At 33.4% G+C, this 18463-nt stretch overlaps 2 protein-coding genes across 2 annotated transcripts; both read right to left on the reverse strand.

Moving 5' to 3' along the window:
* Positions 1–818: 818 nt before the first annotated feature.
* LOC140819357 (chaperonin CPN60-like 2, mitochondrial) lies at positions 819–10136 on the reverse strand. Its single transcript, XM_073179408.1, has 18 exons — positions 9997–10136; positions 9897–9924; positions 9670–9801; positions 8949–9108; positions 8408–8583; positions 7861–7956; positions 7670–7774; positions 7442–7528; positions 7270–7359; positions 7020–7100; positions 6876–6944; positions 6722–6799; positions 6156–6251; positions 5976–6075; positions 3081–3184; positions 2793–2898; positions 1468–1546; positions 819–1395 (listed from the first exon to the last, which is right to left on the reverse strand). The coding sequence occupies exons 1-18, from the start codon at positions 10035–10037 to the stop codon at positions 1290–1292; spliced, it is 1734 nt and encodes a 577-aa protein (XP_073035509.1). The 5' UTR covers positions 10038–10136; the 3' UTR covers positions 819–1289.
* Positions 10137–11016: 880 nt separating this feature from the next.
* On the reverse strand, positions 11017–17456 carry LOC140819941 (protein HOTHEAD-like). The gene is made up of 6 exons (XM_073180216.1): positions 17313–17456; positions 16793–17177; positions 12542–12852; positions 12036–12421; positions 11362–11930; positions 11017–11266 (listed from the first exon to the last, which is right to left on the reverse strand). The coding sequence occupies exons 1-6, from the start codon at positions 17362–17364 to the stop codon at positions 11185–11187; spliced, it is 1785 nt and encodes a 594-aa protein (XP_073036317.1). The 5' UTR covers positions 17365–17456; the 3' UTR covers positions 11017–11184.
* Between the last annotated feature and the right edge of the window lie 1007 nt (positions 17457–18463).

Genomic DNA, 18463 nt, shown 5'->3' on the forward strand with positions numbered 1-18463 from the left:
AATGTCATCCAAATACATTGGTGATGAGTGAAAAGAGAAGATAACCAACAAAAATAGGTATTCATATAATTTTTTTATTAATTACAAGGGTAAAAAGGTAAAAAGGTATGAAACATGTAGTAAAAACTAAAATGATCTTTTGTCAGGTATTAAAATAGAAAAAAAAACTAATAGGTACTGAATCTTAAGTAAATCATATGCAGATGTATTTTTCTCCAAATTGCCCAATGAATATTATCATTCATATATTTAATTTGAGTTATACTACATTTTCTTGAAATGTTTTTTTAATGTGGTGTGCCTGGAAGGGGTCATTGAATTCATTTGTCGTACAAAAGATTCCCTCCCTTTTCAACATTTTCATCATCTCTCGAACTCACGCCATCGTTTTGTTTCCAAAAACATTTCAAAATTTTAATTTAACATCTATGAATAATGTAATATCAAGCTGTACAAAGCATAATATTTCAGATACCCCATAAATTAAATGATATGGTTTTTTTCTTTTTTGATTTATCACCAATTCAATATTATGTTAATAGTGGATATTCTAAGTGGAAGATAATGTGAGAATGAATTTGGCTCGTTTGGGAATGACAAAGCTTACATGCATTATTTTGGTTAAACTAGCACGGCGGCTCCTTGGAGAAGTTGTTGCTTTATATTCTTGAATGCATTTGGTTTTGCATTATCATATCCTACTGCAAGTGTGACTCTGAGGTTGTGGATATACCTTCGATTACATATTTTATGCAACTTTAACGTCAATTTAAAAAATTCATATTATACGTCATCTCGCTGCTCGCCTGTGGCACATATGAAGAATAATATTTTTGATTAAAAATATTAGTAACAGGTCTTAAAGGAAAACATATACTTAAAATACAGAATTAGCCAGCAATCCAAGATTTTAGACAACCAAATCGTCTTCTTCTATAGAACTTATCTTCTCCGCCTTTAATTTCTCTCCTCCAATCTCCATTCTTTAAGTTATCGCCGATAAAGTTTAAATGTATGACAAATTTGTTTCACTTTTGGCCAAATGATTTCTAAATCTATGCTGCATTGCCTCAAAGATTGTGGAACACCACAAAAAAATTACATTATTACAAGATGATGCAGATGTACTCGGGCCACTAACATCCATCGTGACTGTCTGGTAATCGAAAAATTACGGTCTCAGAAACAGGATCCTAGATTTTTCGATCTACAACGCTTTAAAAGTCTCCATGCTATCGACACAGATAAGAATGTCACAAAACCATCGATACAGATTCACAATCTTTGTTTCAATACCCCATGTCATCCATGTTCGGCATGCGATTTCTAAGGGGATTTTTCTCACATTTAGAGTCCACGACGGCTGCCTCGGTGGTAGTCAATAGAATGGAGACACTACGCGTAAACAGTTAGTTGATTAGTGAAAATATAACTTCACACATATTCAATGGCGAACAAATTTTTTACCTTGCAGCATCTAACAAAGCTGTTCTAATAAGTTTCACAGGATCTATGATTCCAGCCTTTACCATGTTAACATATTCACCTGGTTTAGAGATATAGTTAATGGAAGACCAAATAATGCTTTAAATTGCTAAGGGGGTGAAGCTAGCGACCTATCAAATTAAGTCTGGCCATAAAAGATATGCTCAACATGAAGCTTATGCAAAAAGATAAAGATATGACAAAAACAGATATACCAACCAAGTTAACAAGATAAAATTAAAAGGGACATCAAGATAAAATCAAAAACAGCTTATACATAATTTTGTTCACTCTTGTGCAGTTAAATCAAATTAGCCACGTCTTCAGAATTATTTATACATGTTTTCCTTCAAATCTTATTCTATTCTTAATCATGAGATTAAGAGTGCGTTTGGATTTAAAAGTATTTTGCTTAAAGAAGTGTTTTTTTATGTTGCCTTTTAAAAGTGTTTGTTTAATTAAAATTTTTAATACTTCAGTGTTCAGATAAATATATCATATATGAAAAACATTTTTTTTAATACGAGATATTTAGAAAAACCCTTAAGAGCTATAATTTTGGGCTTTCGAAAAAGCACTTATTTTAGCTTAATTAAGTGCTTTTAAAAGCAATACTTACCTATCCAAACACATAAAAACTATAAAAGCACTTTTTTTTAAAAAAAAAAACACACTTTTAAGAAAAAAGATGCTAAATCCAAACGAACTCTAAAGGCCAAAAAGTTTCAGATGCACAAAACAATTTCAAATGCTGGTTCTCCAATAACCTCTCCATCTATACAGAGGAAAAAAAAAGCTAACAAAAAATTAAATTATTAAAAAATAGCACAAGTGGCTATATGATGTTTCTCAATGGGTTTCCATTTACACGGGGGTGTCTGTCAAACTGAATGGAAGTTCATTCTTAATTATAGGGAGCCACGTTGAAAATCAAGGAGCCGAACTCAAACACACTTTAGTAAACATTTAGAACTTGGATCTGGAATCATTCAGTATTTCTTGTGATTTTCTCCTAATGGTAAAGTTAACTATGTAAGGGTGGCCTTGGTTATTTGAGTAGGCTACCAGCTCGGAAACGAGCGTTGTCTTCATTGATTTTCATGGTTTAGCCATGGAAAAGGTGGACTTGGTTATTGGAGTAGGCTAATAAGTTGACACTCAAAAATGATCATCATCTATTTTTATTTTTTTTGAGAAAAGTAACTTCATTGATGTTCAGATGCTTCGCTGGATAAAATTCAGATAAGGAGTCTAGCTTATGCCTTTACTGGTAATAAAAAAACAAAAGGAAAGCCTCAAAAACAAACCTGATGCAGCATCATAGCCCAAATTCAGATCATCTTGTTCCAATAGCTTGCCTACAACAAGAGCTCCATCAACACCAGCATTTGATGCTATAGTAGAAGTAGGTGCCTGTTAACCAGAAACATGTCACGACAGCACAGCAATCAAACAAAATGTGCACACATTTTCGTATGAAATTAAGATCGATGATGTGTAAAAGGACTTCGAAACTCAACTCTTATACACAGGTGCATGTTTGTGTGTTTACAGAAGGAAAAGGAAAGAGAGAGCAAGAATGCAGAAGAACAAACCTTTAGAGCGTTCTCAATTATTTCAACGCCTCTTCTTTGGTCCTCATTCGCAGTTTGAAGGTCCTTAAGAACTCTAGTGGCATACAAAAGAGCAATGCCACCCCCTACAAGAAATCAACCATATAAAAGGGAAAAAATGTGCTTATAAAAGATACTTTCAGATGACCACATATTTTCTTCCAGGGGATGTTGCGTGCCTCCACGGCTGGAAACTCTATTTCAATAACATCAAACACCTCCTCCAATGTTTGTTTTAGATCTAACAGTTTCGTTCCGGAAGAAGTTCTACTAACTTTAGTTGCATAGGAAATATTTAACAATCAATTTAATCTAGATTCAAACCGAGGACCTTTTTTTCCAGGAAATTCAAATATATTAATAATAAAATAAAAGATAATTTACAAGGCAGACCAGAGGTCAACTCAAAAGAGAAGAAGGAGAAACCAAAATGGACTAAGCCTACTAACAAAAAAAAAGACCCCGATCCCTACAAATCTGACACTGAAAAAAGTTTAAAATCCACTGTCAGCCTGAAGCCAACATAGAGCCCTAAACTTGATTTTGTCCCAACGACCCTCCAGCAAATCTTCTTGATCATAAAAAATCCTCTTGTTCCTCTCCCACCAAACTAACCGGCAAATGCGATTAACCACCATATTCCAAAAGATTCTTCTCTTTCTTCCCAAGTCAGAGTCCTAAATCCAATTCGAATAACTCTTGAGTGGTTATAGGGATCACCCAAGCTAAATCCAATTCCCCCAAAGCCTTGATCCAAAAAATGCTCACAAAATGACAATTGATAAGAAAATGATTTTGAGTCTCCGCCTCCTGCCTACACATCACACACCAATTAGGACCGAGATAACACGAGGGATACCTCATCTACACCAGCTCACAAGTTGGAAGTTTACCAAGACCAGCTGTCAACGTAAACACTCTAACCTTACAAGGAATTGGCACTTTCCGGATGAAATTAAAAAGAAGAGGAACGTAAACACTCTAACCTTACAAGGAATTGGCACTTTCCGGATGAAATTAAAAAGAAGAGGAAAGAGAGAATGAGGGAAAATGGACTCGAAGAAAGATATAACTGAAACGAAACCCAAAGAGTCCAAAACCCAGATTATGATATCTACAGTTCCTTTTAAGAAATTAACCCTCTCCAAAAAACCTAACACCACACTCCGCTCATCCAACTCGCCATCCTCAAATCCATGCGGAAATGCAAATTCCAAGAAAGAGAAGTAATGCCAAATGACAAAGCTGGAGAAAGAAGGAAAAAGTTCCTGAAAAGAAGAATCTCCAAACCAATGATCCTCCCAAAATCTGATCAGATCACCCCCATTTACCGCTGCCACAGACTGAAGAAAGCCGGGTATATCCTAGAAATGAATTTCCAAAGACTCTTGCAAGTGGCATTCTTGACAAGACCCGCATCCCACCCGTTATCCTGCTTTACATGAATACTAAGAACAGTCTTCCACCATAACGAATCCCTCTCCCTAGAAACCTCCACCACCACTTACCTAGTAAAGGTTTGTTCCTCAAACAAATACTACCGATACCCAAACCAACCCCAACCCCCCGCTCTTTAGGTCTGCACACTTGGTCCCAAGCAATCAGGTGACAGTTGTGATCTCCGTCGCCACCATTCCACAAAAAAACCCTCATAATCTTTTCCATGGCGTCCCGCTACCCCTAAGGATCCTAAATAAAGACAAGAAATACATAGGCCGAGCATTCCAAACCGCTGAAATCAAAGTCAGTCTCCCCCCTCTGGACAAAAACATTTTTGTTCCAACTAGCTAATTTTTCGGCAATCTTAAAAGGAGAATTTTAAAGGATTACCTTCCAAAGGGATCCCCCAAGTATCTAATAGGTCGCGATTCTACACCACGACCGATGACACTAGCTAGCCCCTCTTCGTTCCCGTCTGCGCAATTAAGGCCTAGTGAATCACTCTTCTCCATGTTAATCTTTAACCCTGACAGCGCAAAAAGATTTCAAAATCTCCACCAAAAGTTTGACATGATTATCCACTTTCACAAAAATAATGTATCGTCGTCCGCAAACTGACTGTGAGAAATTTCAACCCTACCTTGCTAACTTCCAACACTCGGAAAACGTCCAAATCTTTAGCCTTATCTATCATTCGCCCAACACATCTACTATGAAATTAACTGGAAAGGAGAAAGAAGATCCCCTTTCCTGAAACCTTTCACACCCTTGAATTTTCCCCCAGGCCTCACATTTACAAGGACCGAAAACGACACAAACAACAGACAACCATACGAAACCCCAGAAACTCCGATCTACATTGTCATAAGTCTTCTCAAAATCGACCTTGAAAACCCAACCTTGTTTCTTTCAATAGCAACGAGACAACATTCTAAAATCTCTCAGCCTTCGATAAAAGCGCCTCGAGTGTCTGTTAATGTCATTGACATCACTTTCTTCAATCTCGACCGGTAACCAAGCTAATAGGGTGAAAATCTTTAATTAACACGGACTCATGCCTTTTAGGAATAAAGCATATATAAGTTTCGTTTGTAATGCTGTTGACAATGCCCTTCTCAAAAAACTCATGAAAGACCTTCATCAAATTTCCTTTAATTATGTCCCAACATTCTTGGTAAATCAAATAATATAAAATAAGAGAAAATATTGACAGAAAAATAGCCAATTTAAGTTTTCAATCAGTTTTAATATTTTCTGATGGTCTTTTAAACTAATATATACTAAAAGGTGGCATACAAGTATGACATGAGACACAAACTAAAAATGTGGTTGGACTTGTTGGATCACCTACTGCAAGGCTACCAATTGTAAGTATGATCCAATTTTTAACATTTGAAAAAAGGTGTCTTCCTTATTTAAAGAGCACGCAAACTTTACCAGGAACAATGCCCTCCTCCACAGCAGCCCTTGTTGCATTAAGAGCATCTGTCACCCTATCCTTCCTTTCTCCAACTTCTGCTTCACTACCCCCTCCAACCTGAGAATGATAAGCAGAAGACAGTACCAACGGTGAAACACAAGTTTGCATCTGAAATCAGTCTGTGGTAATGACTATACCTTGAAAACTGCAACACCTCCAGACAATTTTGACAGCCTTTCTTGTGCTTTCTCCTTGTCAAACACTGCAGTACTGGTCTCAAAAGCAGTTCTTAACTGTAGATACATAAAAGAAATTATCAGAGTCACAATGATACTGGTTCCGCATTATTGGCATTCTCAAGCCAGAGCAATTTTTCTAATTTTTCTTCACAAAATTTAACCAGGTAGTAAGTACGACAATAGGCATATAAAAAATCAAACTTCACGAGTGTATGGTTAAGCTCCACCCTTAGGTGAAGTAAAGCAGTGTGTTGTCATTTATTTGATTTTCAACAAACTTATACATGCAAGGCAATGGTTTAACGAGACAGTTACAGCTAAACTTGAGGATATTTTAAGGTACAGCACAATAGAAGAGGGAAATATTTCAGAAGAAACAGCCTTTAGTCCATCATAAAAACAGAGAATGCAAGTGAACTTCATCAACCCACATTTCGAGGAAAAAAATCGGTAACTTCAGCATTCGTAAAGAGCAAGAGTAGGTTCTATAATTCTATTTAGATTTTTACAGTCTCCATTAATACCTGCTCGCACCTTTCTTCAATCAGTTTCTTATTCCCTCCTCCATGTAGAATTAAAGTGTCATCAACTGAAACTGTTACCTGCTCCACCAGGGTATAATAAGGATTCTGGTCCGTGGAAGTGTTCGGCCAAACTTTCATTAGAGAGCACCCTCACCTTTTTAGCGGAACCAAGCATATCAATCTGAACTTTGTTCAGACTAGTTCCATATTCTGCACTTATAATCTGCAGAAATCAGTGAGTTCGATACTAAGAAGGTACAACTAATAAAAATATGGATGTTAGTGGAGCATGTCTCACCTCTCCTCCTGTGAGAATGGCAAGATCTTCTAAATTTGCTCTTCTGTTATCTCCAAAACCAGGAGATTTGATAGCACAAACCTAAATTTTATTATAAACTAAATAAAATCTTTAAGGGAAAAATTGGAATTCTCGGGAAATAAAACAGAAGCAATAAATCCCAAACATTTTGCTTCTCGTTTAAAACATGTCTGAATTTACAGAGATTCATAAAAATACGATTAAGTTACTAAAAACATAGCCCATTTACCTTCAGACCTCCATGATGCTTGTTGAGGACAAGCATAGTAAGTGACTCGCTTTCCACGTCTTCTGCAACAATTAATAGAGGTCGGTTTCTCTGTCAATTGGTAAAGCCACAAGATCAATCAAAGCTCATTGTGTGCATTCAAATATTTCCAACTGACATCGACTTTATTTACCTTCACGGTCAGTTCCAATACTCTAACAAGTGCTTCCATGTCCGAAATTTTCTTCTCATGGATTAGGATTAAAGGATTTTCAAGTTCCTGTACATTGAAAGGGAACTATAGTAAACAAGCACAACTATCGAAATCGATTAAAATGAAAATAACAGAAATGCATGTGTTTTCACTGGACAATCACATGCTTCCACAAGTATGCATATATTGCAACTTAAACTTCCATACGCATTTTTTGGTTTTTTCATCAGTAACAAAATAAGGAGAGATATAACCACGGGCTAGCTTCATCCCTTCCACCACTTCCAACTCATTATCCATGGTATTACCATCCTGAAGAATTTTGAATAATAACTCTCATTATCTTTTAAGACTAATCATTACAAACCCAAGTCAAGCTAATGGCAAGACATACTCACCGCAACTGTAATGACTCCTTCCTTCCCAACTTTCTCCATAGCCTGTGCTATCATTTCACCAATTTCACTTTCACCATTTGCAGAGATAGTGGCCACCTTTATAGGATACACCAGTTAACATCAATCAAAGAAGATGAAGAAAGCTATTTTTGTCCACTTTACGTACAATTAAGAAAGAGTTCGAAAAGGTTAAAAAATATGTTTATTTTAACAGGTTCAATGCAAATGTATCAAATAATAATCTAGAAATTCATAAAACTCAAGGAAGATATATTTTACCACTTTACCTTGAAATCTTAACACTATCAAAAGCTGCCAAAAAGGGGTACATAAAAATAGCTATTGAGAATAGTTTCTTAAGATATAGATGGATGGAGATTAAAAATTCAACAATTCATACGTTACTTTTTTTAAGGTACGGAATTGACCAAGAAACATAAGACATTTTATAAACATCAACCTCATCAAAGTTATCCACTATGGTGAAATTTATCTAGAAAAAGTAAACAATACAACGTTTCCGTACTGTATTGCAAGATCTAGCCACCTGTGTAATTTCTTCGGGGGTGCTAATCATGAGTGCTCCGCTCTTCAAATCTGCAATAACAGCATCAACAGCCATATTGATACCTTTGCGCAGGTCCATCACATTTACACCGGCAGCCACTGATTTGCATCCTTCTTTGAATATTGCCTGAGTGAGCACAGTAGCACAAGTGGTACCTAAGGCAACATCATATTCTGTGTGATATCTTATTCAACCTACAGAGACCATAAAGCTCCAAGAATTCTACCAAAGGATATTTCTATAAGAAAAAAAAAATTGTAATTATAAAAAAATGCAAGATATACCACGCACACTCATTGCATATAGGGGCGCAGTTTAAATGTGGGCATTCAGACGAATAGGTTTACGCATATTACCTGGAAAAATGGTGCATTCTCCAAAATTCTAATTCTATGCAATTGTTTATATCCAAGAAGTACATGTTTAGAAAAGTGCACATATGATTCAATACAAATACATAAAAACCTCTCTGACAAGATCCATCTAATTTTAGCATGAAGCCAAAAGAATGAGAGATTACCATCACCAGCAACCTTATTTGTTGCCTCCGCGACCTGCTTCACAAGATCCGCGCCGACATTTTTTGCCTTATCCAAAAAATTTATGCTTTTGGCTACAGTAACACCATCCTTTGTCACCTGGGGGTTCCTTCTACTTTTCTGAATAATTACGTTGCGGCCCTGTAAGAATTTTAGGTAGGAATATCATTTATCCCAACTAATAAATGAGTTTATAGGGCCACCGCAAATTATTAGTGAGCCTACTCCTAGGAAAACCAGATAATGGCAACAGTATTTATTATTTCCATCATTGATACGTGATATTGGACTCTAGTAATATCCTGACGATTCCATGTCTTACGGAACAACATACAAGAATGACTGCATGCACAACAAAAATGAAAATAAGGAAGGGCAAAAGAAAACAATAATAAGGAATCTGAAGTTGAAATATTTAAGTGGAACCAATTCTTGGATCGTATGGAAATAAACCACACAAAGACAAACGCTGTAATAAGCAAGGACAGGTACTCTTGGGGTGACACACCTAACAGAAAACTTCCGATCATTCTTTATTTCATCAACTTCAATTTCTTGAACCCAACCATAAATGGCTATCATATTTATGCAGTACAAGTAAAGACAATCAGATGCTACATGTACTTTTCGATTCGATTTGTTGTCTATAGTTTATTTTTCCCAGATAGCATAGAAATGCAAGAAATGCCAAAACATATTTACCTTTGGACCCATGGTCACTTTTACTGCTTCGGCGAGCTCATCAACTCCAGCTAGCATAGCTGCCCGAGCTCCGGTCCCAAAGCTAATGTCCTTGGCAACATAATTTCTGCTAGAAACAACTCTACTACATACCTTCCAATTCAGAAACATCGAAATGAGAAACCCAGAAGGCAATTTTACGAACACCTAAAAAATGAAGCTACACCAGAACAATGTTCTAGTTTTACCTTGACTAAGTTCCTGGAGGTAGATGACCTGCAGACTAAGAGCATTAAGTAAAATACATTCATACGAAATCGATTACGATTCAAAATGTGAACTTTCTACCTGAATGACGAAGCAATAGCAGCAGCGGCGGCTCTGTACATAGTGAAATTAGGTTAAAATGGAGATCACAAAAAGGAAAAATAACAGCTGGTTTGGATATGGAAGGTTTAGGGTTTAAGAAGAGGGGCTTAAACCTCCCTTTATTTATTTAACATTATTAAAATAATTAATAATATTTAAAATGCTAACAAAAATAAAATAATAATAAATAAAAGGGCCCGGGCCCAAAAAAATTTGAAATCCTGGTCCCGACCCCTCCTAACATTTTAGATGGGCGGGCCCAAATAAATAATGGGCTGGGTCAAATCAATTAGTATTTCTTTATCAAATAATTATTACTAATAGTATTAATCTTTTATTTTGGAAGGAATTATTATTATATTTCAACATCCAACTTGTTTTTAACCCCCTCACACTATGAAACTACGTCACTTTTACATTTTATTTCATAAATATAATCGGAAAAAAGGAGATAAATTAGGTTGGATCCAATTCATTTGATTTGGAATTTTAGTTTAATGTATCTGTTTATTTGATTTTTTATTTGGTAAAATATTGATTTAATTTAAACCTATTATAATATTTTGATAGTTAATATATATACACACTACTTCGTGACTGAAATGATTTTTAACATATTTATTTTATTTTAATCATAAGTTAATAGATAATATACATAGTATTTTTGAAAAGAAGTAAATTCAAATGTTTGATTATTTGTTTTAATATATATGGATCAGTTCGATCCGGTCTTGCAAATAAATGAGTATCTCTACAATCTAGTGATTAATTTTAGAGTGAGTCTCATATGAGACGGGTTAATGCTACTCATATTCATAGCATAAAAAGTAATATTTTTTCATGGGTGACCCAAATAAGAGATCCTTCTCACAAATACGACCCGTGCGACCGTCTCACACAAGTTTTTAGCTTAATTTTATTATCAAATTACAAATAAAGTGGTTATAAAATAAAATAATAAAAGTGAAAGGAGAAGACCAAACTTTAAAGGGCAACGGATGAAGGAAAACTATAGTTGAGGGATGCACAAAAAGTCATACATCAAAATGGACTTGTTCTACATCCTCAATTACAAGCTCCTCACTCCACTTACAAATGCTAGCCTAAAAATGGAGGATGACAAAGAATAGCATTCATTTACTATGATCAGAACAAATTGAACATCTTCTACTTGTAATTGTTGCTGATCCTTAAACTCGATCCTGCTGCTGTTCCTAATCTTTCCCTCAGTATCTTAACTCCCATATACCTGCATTCGTAAAAATTTTTGTTAAGCAAGTGATTCTCAATTCCTTTCTACTTTCTCGTGATCTAAATCTTGAAAATAATGGTTTACAATCCCACCTGCCCATCATCATGACCGTGGCTTGAGGATTAGTCCCAGGAGAATTGTAGAATGTCGAACCATCGATAACACGAAGATTGTCGGCTCCAAGAAGTTTATAATCAGAGCTCACCACCTTGCCCACATGACACCCTCCATGGTAATGCCAGATAGTAATGACTGTGTCTTTGCAAAACTGCTCCAATGATTTGGTGTCGTTGGTATGCTTGGGAATGAGGTTGACATTGGCTTGCACACTTGTGTTGATCAGCCTCTCCATCGTTTCCTTGTCACACTGCGTGAAGTTGGTGAACGGTTTCGACCGAAGAATCTTCTCTATGATGCGTATACCATCTACACAGCGTGCCACATCCTCAGGATGGCTAAAGTAGTTGAAGGTGACCAAAGGGTTGTCGTCAATATTCGTGTTCGCTAGGCTGATTTGGCCTGTTGACAGGGGCCAGGCAACTTTTTCCAGGATGAAACCTCCTTGAAAAGCTTCATGTGGGAGGTTTCTCTTCCTTTCTCTGTAGCCTTGAATGGCATCATGTGTCCTTTGCTTTGGAGGAATAGTCGACAACTGACCAATCTGTATTCAATACATAATATGACAAACTCGAGTTTCAAGATTATTTATCTTTGGGAAATAAAAATATTACAGAAGTATAAGAAAAGTGTTCAGCTTTTCACGCACTTCTGCGGAAGCAATTCCATGGTCCCAATGAATGCTATCGGGTGACTGTCCAAAGCCACTGCTGGCTTCAATGTAGACTCCCGACTTTGTAATTCCAACTGTTTGTATGAGGGACTGTTCGACTGGCTCATTAGTTGGAACAAAAATTGTGTTGAGAGGGTTATCAGCCATGCCCTTTCCGACAAACTCATTCTCAAGCACTACAGAGATGTTGAAGCTTTCGAGTTCAGCCCTCGGACCAATGCCACTGAGCAACAGCAGGTGAGGGCTACCAATTGCACCAGACGACATGATAATTTCACTCCCTGGCGTCTTTAAGAGAAATGCGTTGTGCGTATTCCCGTTTTCATCGTTGAAGATAACTCCAATGGCCTTAGGCCTTGCCCCTGTTTTTGAATTTGTAAAAGCAACATAATCGCATTACTTAATCTTTAAATTTTGCTTGCAGACCGCTGTGTGCTTATCGGTCCATGCCATTTAAAGTATAAAAAGATTATGTACCATACCTGAAGTGTCAAACTCGATTTTCTGAACTGTCGCATATACCAAAACATGCAGATTTTCAGGATTAGCCGAAGCAAGAAGCTCAGCTGCCGTGTGGCGGCGTCCAAATCTGTCAAAGATTGTTCCACCAATTTTGGTACCATACACGTGATCATAGGTGAATCCGTTGAAAGGTGATATCCCAACTTCTACCAGGCTATCTCTGATCGCTCTTTGCCATGGCGGTAGCGATGGCCGATGGACTATTTGCTTCTCTATCCACTGATATGACTCATTTACTAACTCAGCATCCCAGCCTACTCTGTCAGTGTAACTGAAAGCCACAAGATAGTTATCGAGTACGATCTTTTCTGTCCTAACTCCACAGTTCTACAACAAATTTCAACTTTAAAAAATCTCAAATTTGAAGAGCGGATTCGCAACAAGATGGAAAGGGATCAAGACAAGGAGAGTAATAATCTACTACTATTATAAATATATCTACTACTATTATAAATATATGAGTTTGAATTGTGAGCTTACCTTTTTACCCTTTTATTTATTTTATATTTTATCATGTTTATTTGGTTCTTTAAGTAATTTTCTATGTTAATTTAATATGTTAATTAATAGTGTACTTAATTTTCATTTGTGAGTATTCTTTTTTACCCTTTCATTTGTTTTATATTTTATCATGTTCATGGGGTTCATGTTATTTTAATATAATTAATATTAATAGTGTACTAAATAATAATTAAATTTACATGATTTTATACATTTAAAAAATTTGCTAATATTACTAACATCTATTTTATTTTATTATTATAAATATGTGACTTTTTTTGTAAACTTATTATTTTACCGTTTTGTTTATTGTCATTTTTCATATTAGATTAATATGATAATTAATAGTGTACTTAACTCAATCAAATTAATTATTATTTTGATTTTACTTATAGTTTTATACATCTACTACTATTATAAATATATGAGTTTGAATTGTGAGCTTACATTTTTACCTTTTTATTTATTTTATATTTTATCATGTTTATTTGGTTCTTTAAGTAATTTTCTATGTTAATTTAATATGTTAATTAATAGTATACTTAATTTTCATTTGTGAGTATTCTTTTTTACCCTTTCATTTGTTTTATATTTTATCATGTTCATGGGGTTCATGTTATTTTAATATAATTAATATTAATAGTGTACTTAACTCAATCAAATTAATTATTATTTTGATTTTACTTATAAATTTACATGATTTTATACATTTAAAAAATTTGCTAATATTACTAACATCTATTTTATTTTATTATTATAAATATGTGACTTTTTTTGTAAACTTATTATTTTACCGTTTTGTTTATTGTCATTTTTCATATTAGATTAATATGATAATTAATAGTGTACTTAACTCAATCAAATTAATTATTATTTTGATTTTACTTATAGTTTTATACATCTACTACTATTATAAATATATGAGTTTGAATTGTGAGCTTACCTTTTTACCCTTTTATTTATTTTATATTTTATCATGTTTATTTGGTTCTTTAAGTAATTTTCTATGTTAATTTAATATGTTAATAATAGTGTACTTAATTTTCATTTGTGAGTATTCTTTTTTACCCTTTCATTTGTTTTATATTTTATCATGTTCATGGGGTTCATGTTATTTTAATATAATTAATATTAATAGTGTACTTAAGTTAACTCAATCAAATTAATTATTATTTTGATTTTACTTATAAATTTACATGATTTTATACATTTAAAAAATTTGCTAATATTACTAACATCTATTTTATTTTATTATTATAAATATGTGACTTTTTTTGTAAACTTATTATTTTACCGTTTTGTTTATTGTCATTTTTCATATTAGATTAATATGATAATTAATAGTGTACTTAACTCAATCAAATTAATTATTATTTTGATTTTACTTATAGTTTTATACATTTAAAAAATTTGCTAATATTACTAACATCTATTTTATTTTATTTTATTATTATAGATATGTGACTTTTATTTGTAAATTTATTATTTTACCGTTTTGTTTATTGTCATTTTTCATATTAGTTTAATATGATAATTATTAATAGATTAATTATTATTTTGATTTTACTTATAAATTTATTATAGTTTTATACATTTAAAAAACTTGCTAATATTACTAACATCTATTTTATTTTATTTTATTATTATAGATATGTGACTTTTATTTGTAAATTTATTATTTTACCGTTTTGTTTATTGTCATTTTTCATATTAGTTTAATATGATAATTATTAATAGTGTACTTTGTAAACTTACTATTTTATCCTTTTTTTGTTTAATAATTTATATAATGATCATGATGTTCTTTAAGTTATTTTCTACATTAGTTTGTCTTGTTGTTTATATGAAATATGTATGAGAGTACACCAATCAAAGCCACATATTTTGGGTCTTATGTTCAACGAAGAGGGTAATATATGATTTCTGTGAATTATATAATTTATTGGTTCTTCATACATGTAGTTAAAAAATGAATCAAATTTTGAACAAAAAAATTATGACAATTAAACGTAATGGATGAAAAAAACATGTTAAAAAAAATAATGTTGCGTATTAATATGTCCCTATTTCTCTATGATATAATTCAAACACATTCTTTAGATATTTGAAATTAGGTCTAACTAAGTGACATGAAACATATACATATATATTTGAAAGCGTATTTAAAGAAAAATATTAAGATCAAGAATGATTCATATTTAAATTTCAACGCAGCACAATGAAGAAGAAATTGAAAAATTGTATGTGTAAACCTTTAAGAGTTATATAGTGATTATGTTGCTACTTCATGGTGTGTAACATATTGATGCCATATAAAATATCAATATTTCTCAAAAAATAAACAAAAAGAAAAATTATTCATTCAGAAAAAGAAATACATGAAAAAAAATGTGTATAATTCTCATTATATTTTTAATGGTGTGAGAACAATTCTAAAGCTTTGTAGACACAATATATCAATTTTGTGCATTTTTTGTAAATTGGGACATTGAGCCGGTTGTACTTTATTTCTTCCAATATTATCTCGATAGATATCGAGGTGGCTAAGAGGTTGTTTTTGTCTATTTTTTTTTATAGTTAAAGTGGCTAACAAACTAATTCATGAGATACATGATGGTAATATAGAGAAATACTCGCCAAATAAATTCACTTAGCCAAATAGTGAAATTCAAATTGAATTATACAATTTTTCATCAAATTAATTTTGTCTATTATAAGATGCTCATGAAATCTAAACAATAATTAATTTTGTATGTCGTTCCACAATATATAAAATATTATAAAACAAAATGTAAACTCGATAGAATAAAATTTGTTTTTTTTATGAGATTGAAGCTATATAATCCCCATGATATGATGCACACAATCATTAGTTCCAAATCTTCTAAAAAATGACGAACAAAATGACTTTCTTGAATTGCGTCAAATTAAACGATGACGCAGTTATGAGATGTAGTCATTTGAGAAATATTTTCAAGTCTTTCTCACACTAATTGAGAAATACTTGTTAAAAATTTATTAAACCTACAGTTATATGTTGATAATATTGATACTAAATATATAAAAATGATATTACAAATATCACAATGTTTGAAGAAATTACAGTATCATTCATTGATTATGTTGTTGAAGAATATATATGTCATACACACTTTTAGTCACAAGTAAAAACAAATCACGTCTAAAAACAATATTTATTCTTATGAGTTATAGTTGATGATTGTCAAAAACAGAAAAATCTTTCAACAATAAAATAAATATTTGGAAAATAAGATTACTAGATAAAAACAATGTAGAAAACCGAAAAAACGTCCTGATAGGGAAGTAAACTACGAGCATGTCAGATTCCAGATGAGAATTTTAAATAACATAATAGATGTTAAAACGATCATATATACTTGCTGAGTATACCAAAATGGTTATATGTATATTATAACAAACTATGACAAAGAGTTGTTAAGTTATCAAAATCAACCAAGAAATATATTGAACAATGTTTCATGTGGATAAGATAACTTCTCCGATTCATATACCGTCTATAATCATGATTTTTTATTTTGTGGTTTGGTTTGTTTCAATTAATAAATATTATTAGCCATATTTTTATTCATTTAAATATTATTGAAATTTCGTACATATATTTCCAACAATTTAGTTATACGTGCAGCGCACGTGCACTTTTCTAGTAATATAAAAAAAAGGAGTTTTACCTCGGGCTTGCCCGGGAATAAAAACCAGCATTGATACAAGTGCCTCCTCCCAAAACTCTGGCTCTAGAATTGAATACCCCATCGGTGGAGATAAACTCCTGAGATGCGGAGGTGGGCGAGACGTCCGCCAGCGAGATGTGAAAATTCTGCATGAAGGAGACATTAGCGTTTGCGAATGGGGTCCCTCCTCTTTCCAACAGCAACACACTGTAGCTTTGGGAGAGGGTGGCGGCGAGGGGACATCCAGCGGTGCCGCCGCCCACGATAATGTAGTCGAACGCGGCAGCCCCGCTGCTCTGAGGCTGCCATGTGGCGGAGGAGGAGAATGAGCTGGCGGGTTTGATAAAGGGATAGCGGTATTGGGCCGGGTGTTCCTCTTGTATACCTGCACAACGGATTATGGCGTCAAAAAAGAATGAAGCAAAGTAAGCTGGCAATTAGTTTGGACTCGAGGCACTAGTCTCCTAAAAGAAAAGACTTTTTCTTGGCTTCACCATTGATACAAAAGAATCAATGTTACCTTGAGAGCAAGTGAGCAAAGTGGTGATCAACCAGAAGAACTGAAGCACCATTATTGAAAAACCTCCTCTTTCTTGATATTATTTATATAAATGTGTGTGTGTGTGTGTGGCTTTCTCTGTGGTTTGGTTGGCCTTTGCGTGTATATATGAATTGTATCCATTGCCATTTAATGCTAACAGTTGGAAATATCATTCATTGCATCTAAAAGCTTTGCACCGTTTGGATCCACCTGCACATTACGTTTGCTTCTTTACTTTTTAAACTTTACCCGAAAAATGACGAGCATTGATCGTATTAATACATGTGATTAGTGCTGTTAATTACTTCACTGCTGTTTATACTAACTAAACAGAGGATTTAATCCTCTGACCATGTTTGTTTTTGCTGTCTTCAAGTTAACTTCACGTCAAACACATAATGTGATAAGTCGAAGTGAAAGTTCTGGTCATTGATCGGTACAAGTTCCAATAATGTGCACTGATGAAATAATTATAAAATCATAGGCTCTAGCTAGTTAAACCTAATCTTTTGATTAATGATCCTCAATTTGTTTTAATTTTTTAAAGCATTAATAATCACATAAAAATACGTTGAAATGACAGCAAAAAAAAGAAAAAAAAGTAGTGTTCTTTGGTAGTTGGTCAATATGAATTAAAGACCGACATTGAACTGCAATATAATTAAATAGCCACATGCCTGCCGCGTGTAGGTAAAAAGATATATGTTTGTAATATGAATGCATAAGAGGTACCCAACCTTCAGATTTACACCTAACTTCTATGACTATTAATTGCCCATTTACTGTCATTCAATATATTTGGGCTGTTGGTTCTCTGTCTAATCCATTTTATTTATTTCTAATGCAAAAGAATTTATCATTTTACATATATTTCATATAATGTTATTTATTTTTTCTACTTTTAAATTGAGAAAAAAAAAATTACGGTAAAAAATTGGTTAAAATATTTAAAAAGTAGTGGACATTGCAATATCATAACTCAATAACCAAGCACCGTGTTTACTAGATTCTTGAATGACCTCCACACATTTCACTTGTGGATTCAATTAGATTACATTACTCGTTTTCCAGTCTAGTTCAATGAAAATACATATCAAGATTTACGGTCCGATGATACAAAATTGAAGGCA

Source organism: Primulina eburnea, chromosome 18 (assembly GCF_022965805.1).
Source record: "Primulina eburnea isolate SZY01 chromosome 18, ASM2296580v1, whole genome shotgun sequence".
In the NCBI taxonomy this organism is placed as follows: domain Eukaryota; kingdom Viridiplantae; phylum Streptophyta; class Magnoliopsida; order Lamiales; family Gesneriaceae; genus Primulina; species Primulina eburnea.

What these genes read in the sequence shown, in the direction of transcription:
- LOC140819357 (XM_073179408.1), bottom strand. Translation starts at nt 10,037, where the DNA reads ATGTACAGAGCCGCCGCTGCTGCTATTGCTTCGTCATTCAG. An exon ending in ATGAAAAAACCAAAAAATGC is followed by an intron (nt 7,529 to 7,669) that starts GTATGGAAGTTT and finishes TTCAATGTACAG; the next exon opens with GAACTTGAAAATCCTTTAAT. An exon ending in TGCTTGGTTCCGCTAAAAAG is followed by an intron (nt 6,800 to 6,875) that starts GTGAGGGTGCTC and finishes CTGGTGGAGCAG; the next exon opens with GTAACAGTTTCAGTTGATGA.
- LOC140819941 (XM_073180216.1), bottom strand. Translation starts at nt 17,364, where the DNA reads ATGGTGCTTCAGTTCTTCTGGTTGATCACCACTTTGCTCACTTGCTCT. An exon ending in AATCGAGTTTGACACTTCAG is followed by an intron (nt 12,422 to 12,541) that starts GTATGGTACATA and finishes ATTCAAAAACAG; the next exon opens with GGGCAAGGCCTAAGGCCATT. An exon ending in ATGGAATTGCTTCCGCAGAA is followed by an intron (nt 11,931 to 12,035) that starts GTGCGTGAAAAG and finishes TATTGAATACAG; the next exon opens with ATTGGTCAGTTGTCGACTAT.